Here is an 18,463-nt window from a genome sequence, read left to right as displayed (position 1 = left end):
AATCGCTTGCGATGGAAATGGTCCAATTCTAATGTTCGATATCGATGGCTCATAAGACGCACTATTCACTAATAACCCTTTTTTATTTGAGTTGTTCTTTTTAAGCTCAGACAAAGCCAGATGAAATGTCAACAATTTGTCAACAAATTAATTATTTTATTAATCAGAATAATAAAACATATTCAGCGAATAAAATATATAAACAAAATTTAAAGCTCAAAAGGAAAATTCCAACCAGTCTATCTGAAAAAAGCCAAAAAAAAAAAAAAAAAGTTTTCACTTTTCTCTTTCTCTTTTCAATGAAAATCTCTATTCGGGAATCAGTAAAATCAGCTTAACCAACCACACAACACCTTTTTTTTTAATTTAATTTTTCTAAGTTGATTTTTTCATTCCACTTCACGAATTTCTCATCTATCTCCGTGTGTGTTGTACTTTCATATAATCTCGTCAAAGACCGTACTTATTTTCAGCAACAAAGAGCTTCGAGTGAGTGAAATTCTGATATAATTCAGCGAAATTTGGGGGATTTCGATGGATGAGATTTTCCTGCGAGAAAGAAGAAATCTCACGCAGATGAAGAGAAGCAAAGACGATGAGATGAGTACGGAACCGATGTTTCCGAGGCTTCACGTGAACGACACGGCAGATAAAGGAGGTCCGAGAGCTCCTCCGAGGAACAAGATGGCTCTTTACGAACAGCTCAGTATTCCTTCTCAGAGATTCGGTTCTTCTCTCAATCCCCGAATCCAAACCGGTTTGGCTTCGCCGGCTTCTTCGAGTCAGGTAATCGTCTCCGTTTGGTTGTTTTCTCGTTCAATTTCGGTCTGAATCACAATAACTTGATTGTTGTTAGGGTTTCAGACTCAGCACTGATAGCTGTACTATGTTAGTATGTTATGTGTATCTCTGCATAAAACTCACTTCAATTGAAATGATTCTTAGGTGAGCGGTGCTGAGAAAAACACATCGAATCCTCTTCGCTTGAATCCATTGACAGCCACGCCGTTCTTCGATGCACAACCTGAGGAGAGAAAGAAGACCGGGGACACGAACGAGCTCACGGTTCCTGTGTTCGTGAAATCAACGGTGAGCCACGGCAAAATTCATCACTGTACTGACAGAGACTCGGTTTCTTCAATAAGCTCATCTCGTTCGGGACTACCTGAAAACACTACGGTGAGGAAAGAAAGAGAAGAGAATGTGATATTGGCCGCTGATCTACCGCCGATCCCTAGCGAAGTCGTCGATGGGCATACGAGGGAAGCCGAGGCATCTGCGGATCGGGATCGGAAACGAGGGAATGATCTCGTCGAGTCCACGGGGGACGAGCCGAGAAGCGAGTCTCATCGTACCGATGGAAAGCGCAGCAGAAATAGCGGCGGAGGCGCTTTCATTTCATTGCGGCTCGAGAAGGTCGATAAATGTGATGACGATTTATCTGAGAAATCGATGTTGGAATCCATATATGGGTCCGATATTGCCCCCGATGATGTAATTGAAATTATAGGTCAGAAACATTTCTGGAAAGCACGGACGACTATCGTGAAGTAAGTGTCTTTGCTCGACTGAGTATTCTTTTTGTGTCAGTTACGGATTTTAATTTCTCTGGATTTACCTTTGTAATTCTTCTTCCGGATTTGAAGTAAACGTCCAAGTTTGATCGGTGTATTTTCCCACGGAATATAACTACTAGGACTGGAAATCGCTGCCTAATGTAATGAAGACTTGTCATTTATGGGATCATAGTCTCGATTTTGAAAGCTTGATTTCTATTTGACCTAATGAGATTATGATTTTTTTGTAACTGGTCATGGCTTTGAGAGTTTCAATAGGTGATAAATGGTGAAATGTAACAGTGGCTTTGGGATGAGCATTCCAAAAAGAATAAAAGAAAAAAAAATGTATTAAATTGTACTTCATATTAGTCCAAGGTTATGATATCTATCTGATCATAGTGAAATACGTAAGACCGAAAAATTCCTGGATTTAGCTAATGTTGTTTGTTCTTTATTTCCTCTACAGCCAGCAAAGAGTGTTTGCGATACAAGTTTTTGAGTTGCACAGATTGGTTAAGGTATGATAACCATTCAAGTTCTTCTCAACCTCACATCGCTTTCTCTAGAACACGTATTCAACAAAAAAAAAAAAAAATTAATCTTTTTACTGTCTCCGTTTCAACAGGTTCAAAAACTGATCGCTGGATCACCCGAAGTCTTGATCGAAAATGGCACTTTCATGCAAAAATCACGCTCCCCGTCGACCAAACTCCCTCCGAAATTCACGGAGAAGCCACTGAGTCACAAGACGGGATGTTCTACGGTAAACACGGCCGCCAAACCGCCTCTCTCTTCCACCAAAACCCCGAGCCAGTCCTCGAATCGCGGCGCGACCAATGCTCAGCCGATAGCGATCGAAAGCAAAACGGACCCGTGGCGCTTCCATCAACCCCCGCCGGGAGGTCCTCAGTGGCTGGTCCCGGTGATGTCCCCGTCCGAGGGCCTCGTCTACAAGCCCTATCCCGGGCCCGGAATTCCAGGCCCGGTTTTCGGCCCAGTTCAGCCTCCACATCACCAGGAAATTACCCGGATGGTGTTTCCGAGCACTTCTTCTCCGCTTTTCCCTCCGTACTCTATGCCTTTCACAGGGTCGGCCGGTGAATCGGCGAACCACTTCGCCGGTCCGGTCCCGCAAATAGTCACCGGCGGCTTGAAAGCGGAACGACAGAGCTCTTCTTGCAATGCACCGAACGCTTGGAAAACTGCGTCGGTTTCGAGGCCCGGTAAGTTTGAGGGGTCGAAAGGGAGTGATTTACAGATGGGAAGTACGGCTAGTAGCCCCGGGGAGAGAAGAGACCCTCTTCCTCTCTTCCCCGTGGCTCCGGTCATGTCGGAGAGAGATTCGCGGTCGCAAGTTGCGGATCAACCTAGCCGAGTGATCAAAGTCGTCCCTCACAGCCGTAGATCTGCCACCGAATCTGCCGCTCGGATTTTCAGGTTCATACAGGAAGAGAGAAAACAGCTTAACTATGTCTAAGCAGAGGTAAAACTGTACTGTTGGACGCTCATGGTACTAAAGTCTTACCGCTTGGTAATTTTGTGCCCCAATTCGATTTCCCTTTTTTTTTTTTAGTATTGTTATCATTTTGTAGTGCATCTGTGCATGTATATAGGCTATATATAACGCATTTATAAAAAGAAGAAGAAAGTGTAATCATCATTTCGATGTCTCTTCCAAATAATTATGCTGTGTCCCATGTATGAGATGTAAGTGTAGCATTAGCATTGGATAGCATATGAGTTTCTTGTACATCAAGTCATTTGCCTTTTTATATATTTATTTTGGGAATAAGAGACAATTTTGTGGTTGAAATTGGAATTGTGGCTTTTCATACTATTTTTTTTCCGTCTCAAGTATGGCTTTTCATCCTTAGTTAACCCATTTGAGCAACTGGTACTTAAATCTGATCTTGGGAAAGAAAATAAAATGGATTGGTTTACTTAAAAATTCAGCGGAGGCAAATATATTAATGATGAGTCAATTTGTGATGGAGACTGATTGTAAATTGGGCGCCTTATGTTATCAAGGCTCTAGAAGATAAGGTGAAGCTAGCCAGCCAGGTTTAATCCCAACCCAACTAAAACCCAACTAAACATGGCCTTTCAGAAGCAGAATCGAAAGTTACTTTCTCGATTTCAGATTTAGCGTATCCACTTTCCATTAACTTTTATTAACAAATACGTTCAACATCTAAGAATTCCGAACATCTCAACCGTTGGTCTTATGGACAGTTAGAGATCAATGGTCCATAGTCCGTGTCATAACTTGAATATTAGCAAAAAATTTCTAATTAACTTGATCAAAACTTATAAACAGTTTGTGATAATTTTCTACACCGAAAAGTGCAAGCTCTCTCTCTCTCTCTCTCTCTCTCTCTTGGTGGGTAAAAAGTACTGATAACTTTAACGGCACGAATAAATATCTTGCGCTTTTTCCCTTTTCCCGGTGCTACGAAAATATCGTAGTAAAATATCTTGAAAAGTTGAAACCAATAATATTCGTACAAATATTTTCTGGGGGACCAGGAAAATAAATAATTAAATAAAAATTAAATTTGCGAGAAAGAGACATTGGACTCTATTTATCCAAACGAGTCCCCCACAGACCTCAGGACTGCACATTTCTCTGTCCCCTTTTCAACGCAGAAGAAGATTAACCTCTCTCTTCTGAGGAATCCATAGACACACACCCAAATCTCACTACTATCCAATCCACTCGCTCTCTCTTTCTCGTCTTCGATCGATTGGTTTTCTCAATCAAGGTCCGTTTGAAACGCGTCAACGCACTGATCTCCAAGTCCGAGTTAGGGTTTGGAAGAGGATGAAGAGAGGCAAAGACGACGAAAAGACCATGGGACCGATGTTTCCGAGGCTTCACGTGAACGACACGGCAGATAAAGGAGGTCCGAGAGCTCCTCCGAGGAACAAGATGGCTCTTTACGAACAGCTCAGTATTCCTTCTCAGAGATTCGGTTCTGGTTCCGTTCCTCACAATCCACAGAACAACAAGTCCAGTTTCATCTCCTCGGCTTCTTCGAGCCAGGTAGGGTTTCACCGTCTCAGTGTTTGTTTGATCTTCTGTCGCTTCAGTTTTTATTTATTTAATCATTGAAATTTCTATCGAATTAAGGTCTTTTTGTATACAGATCAGATGTCAAGTGGAATATTTTTTTTGTATGACTGGTTTGAAATGAAGAACCCAATTGCTGTCTTTACTTGTTAAATTTGGGTAATATGTATATAATTTCTGACAATTAGGTTTGTTTTTGCTTTGTAGGCGAGTGGAATTGAGAGAGATACAGTTTTTTCGAATAACTTATCGTTATCAACGACAACTCTTCAGTGGTCCGAGAAGTTCCCTGCTCTTCACTCCAATGGAACGAACACGCCGGTGGCTCAATTCGAGCGGAAAAAGAAGGTTGGAGATGAAGATGATTTCACGGTCCCTATTTTTTTTCAATCCAGGATTGGTAAGAGTTTGAGTAATATTCATAACTCCGAGGATAGAGGCAACGTTTCTTCCATTAGCTCTGCTCTCTCTAGACAGCCTGAAGAAGAGCACATAAATACATCCGAGGAGGTTCTTAAGCATACTAGTTTAATGAACGCCGATGTAAGACAATTTGGAAATCGGACCACTGAGTCAACGAAATCTGGTGGCCGAAATGGGAACTGTATGGCCATGACAACTGACACAAGCTTGAGGGAAGCCCAAGCGGATTCTGATCAAGAATATAGAGTGCAGGGTTTTCCAAATTTTAGCGTCTCGTGTCACGGCGAGGAGAGTGGGCAGCCAAAGGAACTTGGGAATGATAACAAACACGATGGTAGTTTCGTACAATTCGAAAATGTTGAAAAAGGCGATGATATCTCCGAGACTTCAATGGTGGATTCCGCATCGGCATTGGACATCACCCCCGATGATGTTGTGGGAGTAATAGGTCAAAAGCGTTTCTGGAAAGCAAGAAAAGAAATTGTCAAGTAGGTATTCTTGTCCCTTTTTAAGTAATTGTTGATTCACTTTCCCATTATTTCGTTTGATTGATTACTTGCATTTTGAATCTTCTCTGTCTTCTGTTTCACTTAAATTATCATTGGCTAATTCAGAAGCAAACATAACATTGAATCTTTATCATGGGAACGCTTTTGATTTACATAGATGAGTAGTCATTATGACTTGGGTTTATCCCCTTCCTGTCCCCACACACATTGTAAGTTAATTCACACTTAAGATCAGAGGACTCATCAAAGGTAAGATCTCAAACCACTTGTATTATAATTGGTTCGGAGGGAGCGAAAAGTTTCGGTGAAGTCTTGGGAGCCCTTCTAAAGTGGAAACTTTATGTGTTTTGATAACAATTTTAACTGTGGGTAAATGGATCATGTTACGGCAGGGAATTGTCAAGGCGAACCACGAGACAGAGGATCCGCTCATAATTCATGAGCCCCCTTGGCATCTGTGTTTTTTGGGTTATATTCCTGTCTCGATTTGGTGGTGCTTGGTCTTTCCCTCTTGAACACTAGTGAAATATTACATTTCGGTCCAGGAGCCCAATTGAAAACCAGTGATGAAGGAATGTGGAGAAATTGACCATTATATTGGTTGTGGTTTTGTGATGGGAGATTAGTTTCAATAATGTACCTTATTGTTCTTGGTCGGAGTTGAAACTTGGATGTTACTAATTGCTGCTTATACTGTTTTTCTGCCCAGGTATTCTGTAACCGCTGCATTCTATTGTCTTGTTCATTTTATATTCAGATACACATTTTCCTTTCTTTTTAATCGAGTAATAATAGCATAAACAGTATTGACCTCATTGATTTGCAAAACAAAAATACGACTCAATGAAATCAGATTTCATATTGCTTTTGGATATTAACACGCCCGTGCTTAATTTATTTTGTTAAATTTTTATTATACGCCTCAATGGGTTAGCTAGCTTGGCAATTCTTTCAGACATCACAACTTTTTAAAATTTAATTATGATCCTTTTTCCTGTTGAGTGACTAAATAGGAAGGTGATGGTATGTGAAATACATGATCTTAATATGGTTCTACGTTGTGTTTTGTGTGTGAATTTCTTGCTTTCTTTGAGAACCACTGTTAGCTTACTATGTCAAGTGCCAACATCTTAGTTCTTTGTCTTTATTCGTGTGTTTCTTTGAGCTGGCTATGCACATTTTAAAGATCAATCTTGCTGAAATTGTGGGAACTTTTCATTGATTTTACTCATTCTACTATCTACAGCCAGCAAAGGGTCTTTGCAGTTCAAGTATTTGAGTTACACAGATTGATCAAGGTACCGTTACCTATAATATATATAATTTTTTTTTTTTACCAAAGTCGCATAGCTGTTCTTAATGGGATTTACACGTACTTACGCTAGAACGCTTGTATGACTCCAAACCTTTTGTTTTTATTATAGGTCCAACGACTGATTGCAGGATCACCACATATCTTAATAGAGGAGGGTCTCTTTCTGGGGAAACCTTCAACAAAGGGCTCTCAAATAGAAAAACTCGCGACGGAGCTCATCACTAAGCCGCCCCAAAGTTCTGCCAATTGCAAAGACGATTCCGAAAAGCCAAGCCATAAAAGGGAGCGCTACACGGAAATCACGGTCGAGAAAAAAGCTCTCTCTTCCGCAAAATCCGGTAGCCAGTCTGTAAATTATGGGCATTATAGTGCACAACCTCAACCACAACCACAACTACAACCCCAAACACAACATCCTCAACAACAATTACAACAACATCAACAACCAATGGGTATGACAAGCGATAGCAAAATGAACCCGTGGTACTTCCCTCAGCCGCCAGGTGGGCCTCAGTGGTTGGTCCCCGTTATGTCCCCGTCCGAGGGTCTCGTATATAAACCATACACCGGCCCGGGAGTTTCCGGACCGGTTTACGGAGGATACGGGCCCTATGGTCCGATTCCTATGCCGGGTAATTACCCGAACCCGGCCTATGGCGGCCTTCCACCTCAACCTATCGTGGGTTTCCCGGGCGCTTCCCCGGGCGGTCCCATGTACTTCCCCACATACGGAATGCCGGGCCCCACTCCAACCATGTCGGGCTCGGCCGTTGAGCAAGCGACCCACTTCGCGGGGCCCACTGCTCAAGCTCAGCCTGGCCTGGTGGCGGAGCAGCAGAGCTCTTGTACCGCTCCCTCCTTGCAGCCCAAAGGAAGTAGTGTTAGCAGTCGCTGCGAGATTCAAAAAGGAGACGGGAGTGATCAGAATTCCCAAGCGAGAGACCCGTTTCTGATTCCCGGGTTTGGTGCCTCAAGCCAGCCGAGCCGAGTTATCAAGGTTGTGCCTCACAATCCTCGATCCGCCACAGAGTCGGCCGCGCGGATTTTCAGGATCATACAGGCAGAGAGACTACAGAACGACGGTGTTTAGCTCGGCAGCTCACTTACTTGTTGGGTACAGAGTAATTTCACAATGGTTTTTTTTATTTATTTTATATATAACTAATTTGTACCATATTCATGTCATATGCGTATGTGTAGATAAGCGCTGGAAGATCACACCAACTCTTTAAATAGTTTTCCCTGTTGAAATGAAGATTTGTTTCCTAATTTTATATTAGACCATTTAATACTCATAAAAACCCATTTTACCACTACATCAGCATAAATAATAAAAAATCTTGAATGAAATAAAAACACTTTGTGACCATGTTGTGATCATGGGCACAGGTAACATCTACCCCCGCCCCCGAAGAAGAAAACAGGCTCGTCCGTGTGTATCTGAATGAAATTGTAGGAAGAGTAGCAATAAGGCTGGTGAGAAAAACAGTCAACCCTGTGAGGGTACTTTAAGGACGTTGAATTGTCGATGATCCTGACGCCTTTGATGTAACAAGCGTAGCCTTCAAGCGTCTCAGCCACTTGTCCGCTCCCCATCTCCGTCGTCGTGTGAGGTCTCTTTCTCACATTCGGGCTGTAAACTTCGCCGCCCCACTGTACTATTATCGCACTTCGTTTCAGGTAATCAAACAGATAGCCCGGAAAGTAACCCATCACGAAGTTGTTCAGTATCACCCACCAGTTTCCCGAGTTTGGATCCTGATTGAGCAGACTAATAATATTTCATTTTCGAGCGATGAAAATAATCGAAATGTGTTTCATCCGCGTTTCTGTTTCTTTTTTTTACCAAGTTGATGGAGACGGGAATTTGATACTGAGGTCCAGCTTGGCTCGACAAGGGCTCAAGTGCCGCCCCGACGGTTATGAAGCGGTTGGTTTGTACAAATCCTTGGCATAGAAGGTCAAAGCAACCCGTTGACTCGTATCCATCGAACTGATCAAATAAATTACCCCGAGAGAGAGAGAGAGAGAGAGAAGAATCAATCGCATTTACGAGAAAATAAATAGCTTCATTTTATTTTTTCATAGTTGAAATATATAAGTACTTACAGTCCAATGAACAAAAAGTCTAGTTTGAGTGTCACCATAGACCTTTGGGTTTACCTGTAAAGTAAGTATAGATGAGGACTAAGAACGCATAGAAAGAGAAGAAAAAATGGTTAAGGAGTTTGATAGAAAATAACAAACAATCCAGCCGGCTTCGACGCTCTCGAAGGCATCTTCGGGACCGTGTTTGAGCCATATCTGTGCCGTGGTGTAGTCTTCTTCCTCACAGCGTGGATTCCATATATTTATGTCTCCTTGTGCTCCGATGTAATCATACCCAGCCGTCATCAGATACGCCATCTGAAACTGACATGTCGTTTTTTTAACTAATATATTTTGACCTTTTAAAAATGTAAAATATCATTGTAATGCCTTATATTTTTATATAATTTTACAGTAAAGATAGACATTGATTTAGAAACAAATTTGGAATTGGAACTATAGCATACTTTGTTTCCCATTTTGAGCTTACTAAATCAAGATTCAATTATCAAGAATTATAATCTAAAAAACAGTGTGAGATATGAACGAGACCGAATCATAAAGTAGAAAAACCTATTACTATAATATAAAATAGCTAATGTCATTATTGGAGTGTTACTTAGATTATTTTTTTCATAGTAATAATAATATTGAAATTGATTTTCTAACTCACAGAGCGATCTTCTTGGGGTTCGAGATTGATCCTCGAGATGTTGAGGAAGTCGATGTAGTCGTTTTTGTTGGTGTCGTTTTTGGAAAAGAGAAGGCGTTGTGGGCTCTTTCTTCCGAAACTGCGGAGTGAGTTGGCTCTCAAGAGGTCTTGTCGTTTGACCCTACGAATGGGAATGGTTCCTTCCGGACAAGTTCCGCTTTTTTGCCATGCTTGTGATATTCCCAATTTCGGAGAAGAAGAAGTGTCGTTTTTCTCGTTTGGTGTCGTTTCTTCTGATGCTATGTTGAAGCTTGGTTTCAACTGCATTGGAATTTAGCTTACTTACGTGTATGTTATTGTTGCATGCAACGAGTGTTTAATCATACAATATTATAGGCTCACCAAGCCTAGTATGATATGTTTTGTTGACTATTATAATAGTGTTGAACTAAACGTACGTGACTACTTGAAAATTTAAATTAGTTTTGAAATTATAAATGTAATATTTTTTAAGGTGAAAGACCTTTAAATTTTTTTGTCTAAATGTATTTTCTTGCCAACCCTTTTAAATTAAAATAAAAAAAGAATATTACTTATAAAATTGAAATCAATAAGCAGCGACCGCGGCTTGTTTTTATTAAATGAAAAGTGAAAATGTATACACACATAATGAGGCATTAATGACGGACCTGGATAATGTGATTACGTAGCTTAGGATGATCAAAAGCAGGCTGTTTATAGATGTCAACACAGTCGATTATATCTCCGTCCAAACTCTGCAACAAACATATGGGATATGGACTTATCTCTTTTATTAAGATATGATTCATACGAACATGATGTTATCAAAGTCTTGAAGGTTTTTAGCATCAAAGTTTGTAGACCCAAACCATGGCGGAGCCAAGATCTGCAGTCAGAGGGCGAACATTATAATTTTAGGGTTCAATTTTATACTAATAAGAATCAATATATAAATCGACAAACTAATCTAATATATATATATATATATATATATATATATATATATATATATATGTATGTTTATATATACCTTGATGCTCTTGACCGCAGGCTTGTTGAGAAGTTTCAACTTTAAATCAACTTCGTCTATATTATTACTGATTTTATTCCTTGCATGAACTTCATCACTAAGAAAAGTAATAGTCACTAACAAGAGTATGAGGACTATGAATTTTTCCATATTTTAAAAATATTTTCCTTTGTTTGTGAACAACTACAAACACATGATACGGAGAGTAATAGAAGCGATATATTGCTGATGATAAAATTGATTAGAATGGATGCATAAATAGCCAACCAGTCACTACCTTTGTAAAACTTCTTAAACAAAGATGAAAAAATGGTAAGACTATATCATATGATAACCCATCTTCTTAAACAAAGATTCCACAGCGATTATTAACCCATCATTTTTTTTTTCAAAATTCAAGAATATCTCGTCTTATCTGTAATAAATTATAATACATGTACGTTAAACACTATATCGATCGATATGGAATTCTTTTATTCCTCAGATATCGAATAGTGATGTATTGTCTTGTTCTTATCTTATTAAGAGAGCATTTATGATCGACTCTTAAGGAATTTCATATACTATATAATATATACAATGCATAATACAATAGCACCTTTTTTATTTTTTTTATATTTTGGCCGGAAATAATGGTAAATATGAAAGAGCAATAATAGTACTTTGTGTATCGGAATTTATGATGGGCTAATAAGGAATTCTATAAATCACTGATCATATGCGATATAAAGGCCTTTATTAATGGTATCTAATATTCATATGCTTTGGGCAACGTATTTTTTTTCTTTTCATCGTGGGAGTACGTTAAGTTTTCTGACCATGTGTTTTTGAATGATTGATTGTGTATTGATTGTGTAATTACCACCACATTTTATTGCGAGTGTCCATGTTTTCTGGGGCGACATTAATTTCATAAAATTTTTGGTATCGTTTCGTCTGTACTTCTAACAAACCGAGATACGAACATGATGAATCTTAGCAATTTCAATCTCACAATTACATAATTAAGCTCACAATTTCATATTTAACACTAAAACTTTTATCCAAAAAAAAAAAAAAAACACTAAAACTTAACAAGATTCAAAGATCATCATAAAAAAGTCGAATACAAATTAGGCTAAACTTCAGATCCAACCCAATAATTAACAAAATGTTGACATTTATTATTATAATCACGTTAAAAAACAAGCCATAATTAACATGAAAATCAAGTCAGAATTTTTTTTTTAATGATAAATCAAAACATCAAAATAACCACATAAATCTAAATTAATGGAGGTGGTCTTTATTTTTTTTTATTTTTTTGAAGGATGCAATAATTACTCATAATAAAATTTTACTACTTCATTAACCCGGTACATCAGCATTAATAAAAATCTTCACTGAAAGAAAAAAACACATCATGTTGTAATAATCATGGGCACAATGGACCTCTACCCCGGCCCCCGAAGAAGAAAACCGGCTCAAACATGTATCCCTTAACGTAGTTGAAGGAAGAGTAGCAATAAGGCTGGTGAGCAAAAGAGCCAACTTTCTGAGGGTACTTTAAGGAGGTCGAATAGTCAACGATCCTAACGCCTTTGATGTAACAAGCCGAGCCTTCAAGCGTCGAAGCCGCTTCTCCGCTTCCCATCGCGGTCGTCGTGTGAGGCCTATTTCTCACGTTCGGGCTGTAAACTTCGCCGCCCCATTGTACTATTATCGCACTTCGTTGCAAGTAATCAAACAGAGTGCCCGGAAAGTAACCGAGCACGACGTTGTTTGTGAGTTTCACCCACCAATTTCCCGAGTTTGGATCCTGATAATTATTGAACAAATTAATAATATTATTTTATTTTCAAGCGAAATGATATTCATCAGCGTGCTGAATAAAATATTTCTTGTTCTGTTTCTTTTTTTTTTTACCAAGTTGATAGAGACGGTTAATTGATATTGTGGTCCGGACTGGCTCGACCACGGCTCAAGTGCCGCCCCGAGAGCTATGGCCGGGTTGGTTTGCACAAATCCTTGGCATATAAGGTCAAAGCACCCCGTTGACCGGTACGCATCTAACTGATCAAATAAATTACCCAAAGAGAGAGAGAGAGAGAGAAGAAAAAAAAAATCAATCACATTTAGGAGTAAATAAATAGCTTCATTTTCTTAAACATTGTTGAAATTGAAGTACTTACAGTCCAATGAACGAAAAGTCTAGTTCGTTTGTCACCATAGACCTTTGGGTTTACCTGTGAAGTATATATAGGTGAGGGACTAAGTACGTAAAGAGAGAAAAAGTTGAAGGATCAGTTTGATAAAGAAAAAAACGAACAATCCAGCCGGCTTCGACGCTCTCGAAGGCATCTCCGGGACCGTGTTTTAGCCATATCTGAGCCGTGGTGTAGTCTTCTTCCTCACAACGTGGATTCCATATGTTTATGTCTCCTTGTGCTCCGATGTAATTATACCCAGCCGCCATCAGAAACGCCATCTATATTCCCAACGACATGTCGTTTTTTTAACAAAGGCATAGAACTCTGTCATTTGATAAAGTGGTGAAAAAAAAAATGACCATTTTTCAATAGTTTTTGCCCTCTTTCTAAAAAAAAAAAACTGTGTACTTTTTTTATGTCCTATTATGAGTTTCTTACTGAATTAATACTCAAGTTTAATATTGAATTATAAAATAAAAAACAATGTGAGAAATGTATGAGAGCAAAGCATACTAGGAGTATAAGAACATAATACTATAAAATAAAATAAATAATGTCATTTTCTTTATATTACTTTTATTATTTCTTTCATAAAAAAATAAGGAAAAATTGTACAAAATAGCCATTTGAAACTTATTGATTAGCAAAATAGTCAAAGTTTAAATTTTCAGCAAAGTAGCCAAATTTATGTTTTCAAAAATGACAGCCAGAATTGAAATTATTGACGATTATTATAAGTAATTTATCACTTTTAAAAAAATTAATTTTGAGGTCAAAATTTTTTGAAAACAAATTTCCGCACATTTTGACTATTTCACTCATTTAATTTAAGATAAACCTTAACTATTTTACAAATTCATAACTTTAAATTAAATCGACTATTTGGCTACATCATCCGGAAAATAATAATAATAATAATAATAATAAAATGAATTTTGACTCACAGCGCGATTATCTTGGGATGCGAGATTGATTCTTGTGTTGTTGACGAAGTCGATTTCATCTTTTTTGTTGGTGTCGCTTTTGGAAAAGAGAAGGCGTTGTGGGCTCTTTCTTCCGAAACTGTGGAGTGAGTTGGCTCTAGAAACGTCTTGTCGTTTGACTCTGCGTATTGGAATGGTTCCTTCCGGACAAGTTCCGCTTTTTTGCCATGTTTGTGATAATCCCAATTCGGCAGAAAAAGAAGTGTCGTTTTTCTTGGCCGGTGTCGTTTCTTCTGATGCTATGTGGAAGCTTGGTTTCAGCTGCATTGGAATTTAGCTTACTTACGTGTATTCCATGCAACGAGTGTTCAATCGCACACCATATTTTAGGTTCACAAAGCCAAGTATGATATTTGTGTTGACTCTTGTGATACTATTGATCAAAACGTATGCGACTACTTGAAAAATAAAATTAGCATATGTATTTTTTTTTTTTAAGTTGACTAGACCTATAGGACTTGAGAGTAATAAATATTTTTGGATTTGTTGAGTAAATGAATTTCCGCGTCAACCTCAACCCTTTGAAATCAATAAGCAACGACCGGCTTGTTTTTACAAAATGAAAAGTGAAAATGTAGACCCACATAAGTACATAACGACGGACCTTTTTCTGAGCAAAAAAAAAAAAAAAAAAAACCGGACCTGAATAGTGTGATTACGTAGCTTAGGATGATCAAACGCAGGCTGTTTATAGATGTCAACACAGTCGATTATATCTCCGTCCAAACTCTGCAACAAACATATCGAATTAGGACTTGTCACTTTTAGGATATATGATTTTATACGAAGATGGTGATATCAAAGTCTGTCTTGAAGGTTTTGAGCATGAAATTTTGTAGACCCAAACCATGGCGGAGCCAAGATTGGGCACGAATTTATATATATATTTAAAAAAAAAAAAAAAAGACTTCTAAATTTTGTAGGGGGTGAGTAACAAAAATAATTATTCAGAGTGCATATATGACAAAATCATACAATTTAGGCTAAAAAAATGGAAACATTAATAAAATTAGGGGAAAAAAATATAATTTTCAAAAAATCAAGGGGGCATCCTTACCTTCCTGCTGGCTGTTATACTAGTAAGAATCAATATATAAATCAACATACTAATACAATATACATATATATATATATATATATGTTTATATACCTTGATGCTCTTGACCGCAGGCTTGTTGAGAAGCTTTAACTTCAAATCAACTTCGTCCATATTACTTTCTTTACTGATTTTATTCCTCGCAAGAACTTTATCATTCAGAGAAATACAAGTCACTGACAAGAGTATGACGACTATGACTTTTTCCATTTTTAAATTATTTTCCTTTCTTTGTGAAAACTACAAACACATGATACAGAGAGTAATAGGAGCGATATATTGCTGACGAGAATATTGATTAGAATGGATGCATATAAATAGCCAAACTAGTCACTTTCTCATGGTAAAACTTCTAGAACAAGCAGAAAACTGGCAAGACAAATAATAGTATATATATTTTTTCCAGAGATTAAATTCATTTTCATCAAATTAAAGTAAAAAATGTTGTCGTATCGCTGTAATAAAATCTAGTACATGTACAATATATCGACCGCTATGGAACTTTTATTCGTCAGATAACAATCAGTGATCTATTGTCTTGTTCTTATCCGCATAGAGAGAGCATTTTGTAAGGAAATTTTGTCAAATTTCTATATTGGGCAACATATATTAATTCAATTATATTTTGCTATTTGAATTAATGGGTTGACATTCGGTGGTCTAATTTTGGATGCCCATTGATTTCTAATTAAATATGGAATTAATTTAGTAGATACTAATATTGCCTAATAAGGGGATTATGGGAACCCTATTAAGCACTATAAAAGGCATATTGGTTATGGTCCCCAATACACCAAATCATAACACAGTTTCTCTTCTCCCCATCTGGAAGAGTGACGACGGTCCCATAGAGGAGCTAAGGCGATTTGGTTGAGGAAGGCCACGAACCACACTCGTCCGTGTTTACGAACCCACGTTGGATTGCTGCAGTACTTCCGCAACAGTCGACGATCAATTCCGATGGATCCATGTATTTTGATTATCGTTCTTAATGATTTACATGATGATTTTGGGCTTTATGAAATATAGTTCTTACAAGATTCTTCAACTATCGGTATTCAAGATATTATACCTCTTACCGTTCAAGACATAGTTGAAGATATCACTCCTAACGTTGTCCCTAACCAGGACAACATTGAGATTCTTCCTCAAGACCCGCCCATAGAACAAACTCAACAACCTCAAGAAGTGTCATTAAGGAGATGAGAGAAGAAGTGCGATTTCTGATGATTATATCGTTTTTCTTCAAGAACATGAGGATGACATTGGTCTGACAGAAGATGATCCAATCAACTTCCATCAAGCCATGCGTTCTTCTAAATCTCAACAGTGGTTCGATGCCATGAAAGATGAGATGAAATCAATGGAAGACAATGACGTTTGGGATCTTATTGACTTACCTGAAGGTGTGAAGCCAATTGGTTGTAAATGGATATTTAAAACCAAGTTGGATTCAAAGGGTAATGTTGAAAGGTATAAGGCTCGTCTAGTCACCAAAGGCTTTATTCAAAAGGAAGGCATAGACTATAAAGAGACTTTCTTTCCGGTTTCATCGAAAGACTCTTTTAGGACTATTATGGCACTAGTAGCTCGTTTTGATTTAGAGCTACATCAGATGGATGTAAAGACTGCGTTTCTCAATGGAGACATTGAAGAGACAATTTATATGACTCAGCCAGAAAACTTTGTGTCAGGAAATCCAAAGTCTATGGTTTGCAAGTTAAAAAAATCCATCTACGGACTCAAACAGGCATCCCGACAATGGCATCTCAAGTTTCATCAGGTTATTACTTCATACGGTTTCGAGGCAAATATTGTTGATGATTGTGTATACCAAAAGTTCAGTGGGAGTAAATACATCTTCCTGGTTTTATATGTCGATGACATTCTGCTCGCTAGTAGTGACATTGGTTTGCTACATGAAACCAAGAAATTTATGACGAAGAATTTCGAAATGAAAGATCTTGGTGAAGCTTCTTTTGTATTAGGAATCAAGATACTAAGAGATCGTTCTCAAGGTGTTCTTGGATTATCACAAAAGAGCTATATTGACAAAGTGCTTAGCAGATTCGGCATGAAAGATTGTAAGCCAGGAGATACGCCCATATCTAAAGGAGACAAATTCAGTCTCAAACAATGTCCCAGTAATGATCTTGAAAGAAATGAGATGCAAAAGATTCCTTATGCCTCAATTGTTGGGAGTCTTATGTACGCTCAAGTTTGCACTCGTCCCGACATTGCATTCATCGTGGGTGTCCTTGGTAGATATTTGAGTGATCCAGGTTTGCAACATTAGAAGGCAGCAAAACGTGTGATGCATTATCTAAGACGAACAAAAGACTATATGCTCACTTATCGGAAATCAGAGAGTTTGGAGGTCATAGGTTTCTCTGATTCCGATTTTGCTGGATGTCAAGACAGCAAGCGCTCCACATCAGGCTATGTTTTTATGTTGGCAGGAGGAGCTATTTCGTGGAAGTCTGCTAGACAGAGACTTGTAGCTTCTTCAACCATGGCAGCGGAGTTCATAGCTTGCTTCGAGGCATTCAACCACAGAATTTGGCTGCGGAATTTTGTCACTAGATTGCGAGTTGTAGATGGCATTGACAGGCCATTGAAGATTTATTGTGACAACAAATCTGCGATTCTTTACTCCAACAACAACAGTAGCTCGACGAAGTCAAAGTTCATCGACATCAAGTTTCTAGTTGTGAAAGAGAGAGTTCAGGATGGACAAATTTCTATAGAACACATAGGAACCGATTTTATGCTAGCAGACCCATTGACTAAAGGTTTAACGCCTAAGGTATTTCATGAGCACACTGCTCATATGGGCGTTATTATAGATAATACCTTGGTTTAGTGGGAGTTTTGTTTTGTGTACTATGTGTTCTGTATTCATGTTTTGATTGATGATTTCTGCAGAATAAAGTTGTTTTTTTCATCATTATCCTGAATTCTAAAACTTGCAATATTATATTGCATAGGGAAATGATCTCACTAAAGACTAAAGAAGGATCAATTGGAAATTGACGCTGATTTGAGACCACATTGCTTAAATTTCCATGCTACTCATCCATATTTGATCTATGTCATGCAGTATACTAATATGGTGATTATCGTGGTTTAGTCACAACTGAATGTGATAAAAATTGCAATAATTCCATTATTGATATATGAAATGGACCAGATTGATTAAAGAGAAATCAAAGTATAAATAGCATACGGAAGCGCGCCTAAAGAAATTGTGATATAATTGATTCACGAATCATATGTAGCCCAAGTGGGAGATTGTAAGGAAATTTTGTCAAATTTCTATATTGGGCAACATATATTAATTCAATTATATTTTGCTATTTGAATTAATGGGTTGACATTCGGTGGTCTAATTTTGGATGCCCATTGATTTCTGATTAAATATGGAATTAATTTAGTAGATACTAATATTGCCTAATAAGGGGATTATGGGAACCCTATTAAGCACTATAAAAGGCCTATTGGTTATGGTCCCCAATACACCAAATCATA

The 18,463-nt window shown here is 38.1% G+C and overlaps 4 protein-coding genes across 5 annotated transcripts; 2 read left to right on the top strand and 2 right to left on the bottom strand.

Moving 5' to 3' along the window:
• Nucleotides 1-304: 304 nt before the first annotated feature.
• On the top strand, nt 305-3,364 carry LOC149391904 (protein EARLY FLOWERING 3-like). The gene is made up of 4 exons (XM_089621466.1): nt 305-786; nt 946-1,550; nt 2,026-2,077; nt 2,185-3,364. Exons 1-4 carry the CDS (start codon nt 535-537, stop codon nt 3,034-3,036), a joined length of 1,761 nt encoding a protein of 586 aa, XP_089477592.1. The 5' UTR covers nt 305-534; the 3' UTR covers nt 3,037-3,364.
• Nucleotides 3,365-4,137: 773 nt separating this feature from the next.
• Nucleotides 4,138-9,261, top strand: LOC149391903 (protein EARLY FLOWERING 3-like). Of its 2 annotated transcripts, XM_089619074.1 has the most exons (5): nt 4,138-4,602; nt 4,837-5,540; nt 6,808-6,859; nt 6,986-7,990; nt 8,266-9,261. In XM_089619074.1, the coding sequence occupies exons 1-4, from the start codon at nt 4,381-4,383 to the stop codon at nt 7,964-7,966; spliced, it is 1,959 nt and encodes a 652-aa protein (XP_089475200.1). In that variant the 5' UTR covers nt 4,138-4,380; the 3' UTR covers nt 7,967-7,990; nt 8,266-9,261. The 2 variants fall into 2 exon arrangements, with proteins under 2 accessions (XP_089475200.1, XP_089475199.1); XM_089619073.1 differs by lacking the exon at nt 8,266-9,261 and having other exon boundaries at nt 4,139-4,602; nt 6,986-8,155.
• LOC149391902 (protein neprosin-like) lies at nt 8,254-10,817 on the bottom strand. Its single transcript, XM_089620072.1, has 7 exons — nt 10,668-10,817; nt 10,306-10,392; nt 9,638-9,937; nt 9,124-9,282; nt 8,986-9,039; nt 8,723-8,869; nt 8,254-8,634 (listed from the first exon to the last, which is right to left on the bottom strand). Exons 1-7 carry the CDS (start codon nt 10,815-10,817, stop codon nt 8,254-8,256), a joined length of 1,278 nt encoding a protein of 425 aa, XP_089476198.1.
• Nucleotides 10,818-12,081: 1,264 nt separating this feature from the next.
• Nucleotides 12,082-16,235, bottom strand: LOC149391901 (protein neprosin-like). Its single transcript, XM_089620070.1, has 8 exons — nt 16,116-16,235; nt 14,990-15,175; nt 14,482-14,568; nt 13,801-14,052; nt 12,976-13,134; nt 12,839-12,892; nt 12,573-12,719; nt 12,082-12,465 (listed from the first exon to the last, which is right to left on the bottom strand). The coding sequence occupies exons 1-8, from the start codon at nt 16,233-16,235 to the stop codon at nt 12,082-12,084; spliced, it is 1,389 nt and encodes a 462-aa protein (XP_089476196.1).
• Between the last annotated feature and the right edge of the window lie 2,228 nt (nt 16,236-18,463).

The sequence above is a fragment of the Urtica dioica genome, chromosome 7 (genome assembly GCF_054948205.1).
Source record: "Urtica dioica subsp. dioica isolate 48M chromosome 7, U.dioica_male_clone48M_v1_H2, whole genome shotgun sequence".
Classification (NCBI taxonomy): domain Eukaryota; kingdom Viridiplantae; phylum Streptophyta; class Magnoliopsida; order Rosales; family Urticaceae; genus Urtica; species Urtica dioica.
This window is presented reverse-complemented; position numbering and strand designations above follow the sequence as displayed.